The following is a 9,141-nucleotide window of genomic DNA, read 5'->3' as shown; positions in this document are numbered from 1 at the left end:
TAATGGCTTCACCCCTCATATGACAGCAAAGAAATAGCTCATAACTCTGCCTTCCAGGTTAAACTGATCTCGCATTACCCACCAGTTCTCTGATCACTTCATCGGACTAGCCATTTTTAAGAATGAAATAAAGAAGGCGTGGACATCTTTCTCATCAAAATGTGACAATGTTTTAACATATTTGTATATATCAGAACCCGGTCTCTTCATCTCCAATCTGTGAAGTTGTGTATCCTGACTAACGTGCAAATTCTGAAGTTCATATCCTTTCCAATTTTCCATCTCCATTCTCTCTCTTTGTCTCTCCCTTTATTCTCTCTATATCTTTGCTCAGCTAAGAAAATTCTCTCTCTTTTTTCCTCTCATTACCTTTCTTCTCTCTGTCTTTGTTCTCTCTTCTCTGTCTCATTATCCCTCTCTTTCTTTCTTCTCTCTCGCCCTTTCTCTCTCTTTGCTCTCTCTTTATCTCTCTCTTTATCTTTCTTTGTCTTCTAACTTCAAATTCCTCAAATGAAATTTATGTTTCTCTAACTCTGCTGTACTTGGTTGTTTCGTTGTCAGTGCTTGACTAACTAACTTGCTTACAATCGCTGCTTTACCTTTTGTTCTTGGTTAAAACCAATTCCAACCTCTTTGCTAATTCTAAATGTATGGCTTTTTCTTTCTGTGATCATAAATTTTCTTGGCAAATTTAGGAATCACCTTCAAACCCCAAAAGCTTTTGAGCAATCTTAAGAGCCGCTTCTCTCACTTTTAATTTAAACATTACAAGTGACTAAAATTCAACAAATCGTCTCACCCTACGGTTATTTAAAGATGTGGGACACCAATCGAAAAGTGTTTAAATCTGCTGGGATATTTAGCAATCCAAATCTGTTCACAACTGTCCAAATCTCAGACTGGATCTGTCTATACCTGACCAATTACCAGAAGAACCAAGAAACTGTTACGACACAGCAGTGATCCCTTCTGTTAATTAACCCAAACACCAAAAGAAAACTCACCTCGTCTCTTAATCTGTTAAAGTATGAGTGATAGACAACTGCTAAATTCCACCATTTAAAGAAAACATATCAATTTTTTCATGAAATCTAAAAGTGTGCATTAAACAACAACAACTAACTATACAGCTCCTTTTTCTTAAATGATTGTTCTCTGCCTCTAATTCTATAATCACATAATGTTCCCATAAAGAAAATATGAACATGACATCAATTTAGGTTTAACACCACAGAGCATTGATGACTGTCTTGTTCTGGCCGCAGATTTCCCTGTGTCACCTTCTGTCTTTTACTGCAAAGATGCTTCACATATAAACAGTACCTTTGATACAGAATGTTTGCCGGAAGTTAGCAGTTGGTCTCTCTCTGCCTAGCTGTCAAACTGTCTGCTTCTTTGAACCCGACACATTGCATCATCTCATTGGTTCGAGGTTGACAAACACAACAAATTCAAATTCGATTTGGTTTCATCATCCTGAGGCACAACTAAATTCATTGGTTAAATTCGAATTGTTGTCAAAACAACTCAGGTATCTATTCCACAGCCAAATGCTGCATATTTTCAATTTCCCAGTTCACTCTGAGACTGCTCGTTAGTCTAATGGCAAGTGCGTATAAGCTCTCAGTGCAAAATTGCATTATCTCTCTCCTAAAGGTACAGTACACGCCTACTACTTCATAACATAAATGACAAATGAATTATTTGTGGAGTGATGAGCAAAGACCTTTTATTCAATTATTAGAATTCTTACGGTGTGCAGGTAGGCCACCCGGTCCATACAGTTCACACCAACCCACTGAAGATCACCCCATCGAATCGCTGTAACCCTGAAATTGGCACAGGTAACTTGCTGAGCATGCACACAAGATGCAATGTATCATGGTCAATCCACCTAATCTGCCGATTTTTTGAGTGTTCAACCAGTTCAACCGGACGAAACTCGCACAGGCATGGCAGAACATGCAAAGTCCACAAATACATCGCCCAAGAATGGAAATAAACCCCGTTGCCTTGTGCTGTGAGGCAGCAGTAATTATCACTGAGCCACTGTGCAGCCAATTCTCATGCTGTTTCGAAGGTGCAGAATTGGCAAGCTTGTGGTGAAAAATATCAACCCATGTCTCACATTGAACATGAGAGTGACATGATTTTAAATTGATCTCCTGAAGTTGTTCTGTCGATGTGGGATGATTAGGGGTTCTAAAATTACAAGAGAGATATTTACAGTGGTAGGAGGAGGAGTTGGGCATCAAGAATGTGGTGAAAACAATCGTTCTACATGCTACTTCTGGGCCTTTTTGATGCTGCCATCCCTGATGTCAGCACTGATGTTAGCTGTACTCAAGGAAGCCTCAGCTCAGACAGAAACGGCTCTCCATGCTATCAGATCCTTCTCCTTAAGAAATCCCGGTCTTCTCGAGCCTCCAAATGTAATAGATCATCATGCAATTGTCTCTGGAGAGTTGACACGAAAAAAATAAATGGCGAAGTCGAAAGTGAGGGGAAGGAGCCGGGGGTATTGATTATACAGACAAGAATATTTAAGTTCTTTTTCAAGTCGTTATCATTCAGAATAAAAGAAGTGAATTAATGACACACTGGAGAGCCGAATGTAATACACACAATGTATAGTAGCACACTGTGTGGTTATTCTTACATTATGTCATTTTTATCATTCACCAATGATCCTCGCAACTCGATACAAGATGCATCAGTTAATGACTGCAATGATATGTGAACTCACTTGCAGATTTAGGCTTATTCTGTCCTGGGAATTTTTCTACTTTCAGCATAATTTAACTAGGGTCAAGTCTACTGTTGCTGTAATAGGGTTCAATGTTTTATTAATTTTACAATATGGTTGAGTGGGTATTTTATACCATTTTTGAGCTCATTTCTGAATTCTTGCTGAGTCACAGTGTAAATGAAAGTGTTGGTGCAGGTACTGAGAAGCTGTAACATGACTGATGCCCGTTCTGTTATATAACGGGGATCTGAGCGGGAGGTATAAAATGCAATATTTGCAATTCGCAAATAAATATTATAAACAAGACGAGTCACCAATAAAATAATGAAAGTGCCAGATATACTGAAGAGTAGAACAATGGATCTCCTTCGCTTCTCCATCTCTCGATCTTTGTGATTTTCTCCAATGCTGCAGCCCTGGAACCCATGTCGAACTCTACTTGTCACTACAATTCGTCTGACAGTCAGAATATTGAGGAGAAAGACAAGAAAGAATGGGAGAATTGGAGTTAATGCGAAATGAAACATTATAAATGCGGTCCATGACGTGGAAAAAACAACACTTAGTTTCAACCTACATTCCCAGGGAACACTGCCAATCATAAATCGAGCTTCCTGTGTAAAGTACCAGGGAAGGGTTTCCAAACAGCTCAGTATGCTCACTGTTGTTAGAACCACAGTTGCTGTTTTTTCAGTGCAGTACTTTGTTTTTAGCTTCTCACAGCAAATGGCCACAAATCGATCAAATGTGAAAGCTACAGTAAGCCAGATAGAAACAACTGTAGCTGCAAAACTCAAAGTGGTCGTGAGGCAACAAACAGGTGTAATGAGCAGGAATGAATCTCGGAAATACATTGCAGCCATCCACCTAAGTATTACTTCCGTGACCACGACGAGGAGATCAGCCACGGCCATACCAAATAGATAGCGAATGATGCATTTGGACAAAGAACACATTCTGCGGGACAGGATGACGATTGCAACGAGGTTAACTAAAAGAGAAAGAAAAATTATCATATAATTTTCGGATCAGATGCAGAGTAAAGCACAATTTACATTCTGAGATTCAAATTTTCATTGGTTTTATTCCCTTCAATGATTGGAGATGCCATTTTGCTCAGTGCATTAGCTCAATTTTCTTTGGTACATAAGGTTGTTTACCACTTATTTACTCAAAACCTGAATTTAGAAGAATACACATGCAATCTATTTGAATGGCTGATTTAGAACACAGTGAATGAAGGAAGGGGATAAGATGTTTTATATATGTGGTATCCATTCATAAACAAGTCTAATCGGCAACCAGAGTGATTGCTGTGGAAATCTGATTGAGTCGATTGTTAAGTAAATTGAGAGGAAGTGGTACACAAAGACAGAATGCATGCGGAAAATAGGTATGGAATAAAGATAAGATTCGCAGCCAACAGCATTAAAACAGATATAATCGGCAGTAACCCTTAAACTCTCTTTAAACTCCCCCATCTGACAAGAAGTACATATCACTCTAATAAAGACCATTTTTTTCCTTCACAATTTACAGACCCGGAAAATAACACCATCTCATTCCTCTACAAACACTGCCCCAGGTTAAATTAATAGTTATTGTTTAGATTTTATGTTTAATGAAGAGACATATCTCCAAAAACATAAAATCACGAAATAACCCATTATACTCACTACTGCAGATTCTCTGTAGGCCACAATTAAAACAGTGCTTAACTTATCTGATTCTGTGCTATGAAATTTTCCCAACAGTTCCTCCAAGATCAGTAGTGAATTTCATTGTTTTTCATTTTCCCAGATGCATTCCAGTATTCAGCGGTACATGAATTCAAACAGCAAAGGCCGTAACTGTGCAAGTTCTCTCCCTCTCCTGCAATGACTTCATCATGTGTTTCCTTTGTCGTTCTTCTCCCTTTTAAAACTGCTGTTGTTTTGACTTTTTTTTCCAAAGTTCCAAACCAATGCAACAGCATATAAAACAGTAATTGCTGCACTTGGCATTCGAGGAAATCAGCTCCAACTCCTAAAATATCTCAAAAAAGGAGCAACTGTTACAGCCAGCAATGTTTCCTGTCCTTCATCTTGGGTTACGAGAATCCTAGTGGCGTGGGAAATCATGTCTCACAAACTTAATTGAGTTTTTTTGAGGAAGCAACAAAGAGGATTGATCAGGACAGAGTGGCAGATGTGATCTATATGGACTTCAGTAAGGCGTTAGTCAAGGTTCCCCGTGGGAAACTGATTAGCAAGGTTAGATCTCATGGAATACAGGGAGAACTAGCCATTTGAATACAGAACTGGCTCAATGTTAGAAGACAGAGAGTGATGGTGGAGGGCTGTTTTTCAAACTGGAGGCCTGTGACCAGTGGAGTGCCACAAGGATCGGTGCTGGGTCCTCTACTTTTTTTGTCATTTACGTAAATGATTTGGATGCGAGCACAAGAGGTACAGTTAGTAAGTTTACAGATGACACCAAAATTGGAGGTGTAGTGAACAGTGAAATGGGTTACCTCAGTTCACAACAGGATCTTGACCAAATGGGTCAATGGGCTGAGAAGTGGCAGATGGAGTTTAATTCAGATAAATGCGAGGTGTTGCATATTGTGAAAGCAAATCTTAGCAGGACTTATACACTTAATGATAAGGTCCTAGGGAGTGTTGCTGAACAAAGAGATCTTGGAATGCAGGTTCGTAGCTCCTTGAAAGTGGAGTCGCAGTTCGATAGGACCGTTAAGAAGGCGTTTGGTATGCTTCGCTTTATAGGTCAGAGTATTGAATACAGGAGTTGGGAGGTCATGTTGCGGGGGTGCAGGACATTGGTTAGGCCACTGGTCTACTTCCTATCAGAAAGATGTTGTGAATCTTGAAAGGGTTCAGAAAAGATTTACAAGGATGTTGCCAGGTTTGGAGGATTTGAACTATAGCGAGATGCTGAACAGGCTGGGGCTGTTTTCCCTAGAGTGTCGGAGGCTGAGGGGTGACCTTATATATATTTACAAATTATGAGGGGAATAGGCGAAATAGGCAAAGTCTTCCCTGGGGCGGGGAGTCATGAACTATAGGGCATGGGTTCAGGGTGAGAGGGAAAAGATATAAAGAGATCTATGGCACAACTTTTTCCACACAGAGGATGGTACATGTATGGAATGAGCTGCCAGAGGAAGTATTGGATGCTGGTAAAATTGCAACATTTAAGAGGCATTTGGACGGGTATATAAACAGGATAAGTTTGGAGGGATAAGGGCCGGGTGCAGGCAGGTGGAACTAGATTGTGTTGGGATGTCTAGTCGGTATGGACGGGTTGGACTGAAGGGTCTGTTTCCATGCTGTGCATCTCTATGACTCTATGGCTGTATAACTTGTAAGACGTTTGGACTGAACATGCCATTTGCAAAGAAAGGAAGCTTTATGAAACTGAAATGAACACAATTTGACATAAGCAGCTAGTTCGGAATAATAGATGTACAGAATAGGTCTTTCCTTAATATTTCATGCATTGAAAATCACCATGTGCCAGCTTTTGTTGGTCACTTGAAATTCTTTGAAGATAGTTAACAATGAAGCACGTTTCTGAAGTCACATATTGGCCAACTGATTTCCTTCACTAAAGGAGACATGTTTTTGAGTATGCTTGAAACTTTATTTAATTATTGAAATCAAATTAACCCCGCAGCAATGGGATTTGAACCTATGCCGACACAGTCAGAGACTCTGCAATTACCATATCAGTTGTGCTACCACTGTGCCATCACGTTTACTTACAATTCGCTTGCCTGAAAATAGGTATGCGATGGGAAATATTGTAGCAGTGTTTCAGTAAATCTAATATCCAGTAAATGCTTCAAGATCCATTTCAATCATCAAACTCGTTGTCCACTGATATTATTGACGAAGTAACCATGGGTGCAAAGCAAATTTAATAATTCCACAAGACTGATTTGTAGAATTCAATTACATTACAGCCCAACAGACTTGCGCTTTCTCAATTTCCGTGGGAACAAACTTTTAAGGGTGTTTCAAAATCCTGGGTGTGAAGAAATGATTCTATTTTGATCACAGAGGCAGTTTCGAAGTTCTGAATGGCAACAAATTGGTGGAAGAGAAATACTGAAAGGAAAAAGTTAGAGGGAGCGAGGCCAACCTGAAATATAAATCAATCAGATAGCATTCTGACAGCAAAAAGAAACATAAATTCTCTAACGATTTTCTGTGAATGATTTATTTGTTGCGCAGCTACACCTCCTATCTGAGTACATCTTCATCTCCACGTCTCCTCTCATTTATTCTCTCTCCCTCACCGTCACTCTATCTTACAAACTCCAAACTGTGATTTCGCATCTCCGTCTCAACTTTGTGAAACTCAGTCACCCCTCCCAACCACAGCTATTTCCTCCCCTGTCTCTTTACACTGTATCCCTATCATCTTTTCATCATTCGCTCTCTCCGAATCTCTTGCCAATCTTGCTCGCTCTACACATATCTACATAGCTACGTGCCTCCTGTCTTCTTCCCGATCAAATTCTGTCACGGCACTTTCTCAACGTTAGTTTCTTCTGAACTTACGTTAATTTATGACTGGTGTTTCCTTTTTTTCGCCTTCCACAAATCCGAAATACTCTCAGGCATGCACAAAATTAAACAACATAGCATTAACAGTAATGTGGATAAATTTCAAGCAAAGTTTAACACAGAGTACGGTCTGAGTATGTCCTGCTTCTTCACTGTAACATTTGGACTGTAGAGGACCTTTGTTGTCGCTGAAAACACTCTCACCAAAGTAATTTTTCAGTGCAACTATGGCTCAGTGTTCAGCCAGCAGCTTCACAGAGTCAGTGAACTCGGTCCAGTTCCAACTTGGTGCAACTTGTGCAGTTTTTGTATTCTGCCTGTGTGTGCAGGAGATTCCTCTGGATAATCCAGTTTCCTCCCATAGTACAAAAATGTGTAAGGTCGTAAGATTAGAATTCTAAATTGTCTGTAGTGCGCGGAATAAGTGGATTAGGCATAGGAAATGAGGGAGAAAGGATTTGTGTAGGTTGGTAAGTATTCTTTGACAGTTTGATGTAGAATTCATGGCCGAATGACCTGCTTCCAAACTTCGGTGATTCGATTATTCTAATTCTGATCGTGAGACTCACACAATAAAACTGTAAATAAACATCTGATTCTCTGATCCCTGGCTCTAAGCCAGAAGCCTTTTCACAGCGCATGTGCACACACACACACACACACACACACACACACACACACACACACACACACACACACACACACACACACACACACACACACACACACACACACACACACACACACACACACACACACACACGGAAAGTAACATTCCATTAACACGTGGATCATACGAACATGGAGAAGGAATTACATATTTAGCCCTTCCATCCTGTTACAATTTCACATCAATTTCAGGCTGACATGGCTATTATCAAAATTCTACATTCCTGAACATTTTTGAATATCCTTGGTAAGCTTTCGTCTCATTGGTCATCAAAACATTGACTGCGTTCATGATTTTTTAAAAATGCATTCACCATCCTTTGAAGCACAGAATTCTGAAGACTCACAACCCTCGGAGAGAAAGAGACGTTACCACATTTCTGCCTTAAACATGCCCCTCTGCTTCTTTGTTCAACTACAACTCTGAATGAAGAACTTAACAAATCAAACTTATTGCAATTATAAAGCAATCTTGTTTGGAACAGGCGGCAGCACTGTGGACAGAATAATTCCTTGAGTCAATTGTTCGACTGAACAAACAGCTGTGAGATAAACTCCATGAGAACAGATGTCAACAAACGCAACAGAGCTCGCATCGATGTTCAGCATCAGCAACAGAGGTTATAGCTTACCAGGGACTCCAACAGCTGCTAGAATCGGCATGTAAATCCGTTCCACCTGAACAATTATTGCAGGTTCCATTTCCAGTTGCTTCAAATGGTCTGAAAACGATAGTTCAGCTGAAGGTCCTCTGAACCGGTTAATTTAAATGGTCCACGATATACACAGGGAATAAATCCCCACTGACATTACTGTGAACGTTTTCGTTTCTTTTAGTTACACTTACTTGAACAAACACATTACATCAGCGGCTCAAACTGTTTTCAATAAAATGTTGGAAATTATTCAAGCAATGAAAAGCCAAAATAATTTGAATGTCAAAACTTGCCCAACAAAGAAAACGTAGCAGAGTTTGCCAAGGAGTGATCCATCAACATGACAATTCAGCTTCACAGTCTCTATTTATCCATATAAGGTTCTGATGTAGAGTCACTGGGCCCAAAATGTTATTTCTGCTTTCTCTCTACAGATGTTGCCAGACTTCTCGAGCATTTTTGAATCTTACACATATTACACATGATTTGTGATTCA

The 9,141-nt window shown here is 39.8% G+C and overlaps 1 protein-coding gene across 1 annotated transcript; it reads right to left on the bottom strand.

Annotated features, from left to right (window-relative positions):
- Positions 1 to 2,835: 2,835 nt before the first annotated feature.
- Positions 2,836 to 8,691, bottom strand: LOC148135743 (putative G protein-coupled receptor 139). Its single transcript, XM_087984340.1, has 2 exons — positions 8,622 to 8,691; positions 2,836 to 3,740 (listed from the first exon to the last, which is right to left on the bottom strand). The coding sequence occupies exons 1-2, from the start codon at positions 8,689 to 8,691 to the stop codon at positions 2,836 to 2,838; spliced, it is 975 nt and encodes a 324-aa protein (XP_087840466.1).
- Between the last annotated feature and the right edge of the window lie 450 nt (positions 8,692 to 9,141).

The sequence above is a fragment of the Chiloscyllium plagiosum genome, unplaced genomic scaffold, assembly GCF_037043375.1.
Source record: "Chiloscyllium plagiosum isolate Xiang-an unplaced genomic scaffold, Cpla_swu_hap1 HiC_scaffold_48, whole genome shotgun sequence".
NCBI classification, from domain to species: Eukaryota; Metazoa; Chordata; class Chondrichthyes; order Orectolobiformes; family Hemiscylliidae; genus Chiloscyllium; species Chiloscyllium plagiosum.
The sequence above is the reverse complement of the archived record's forward strand: the minus strand, read 5'-3'. Positions and strand labels throughout refer to the sequence as shown.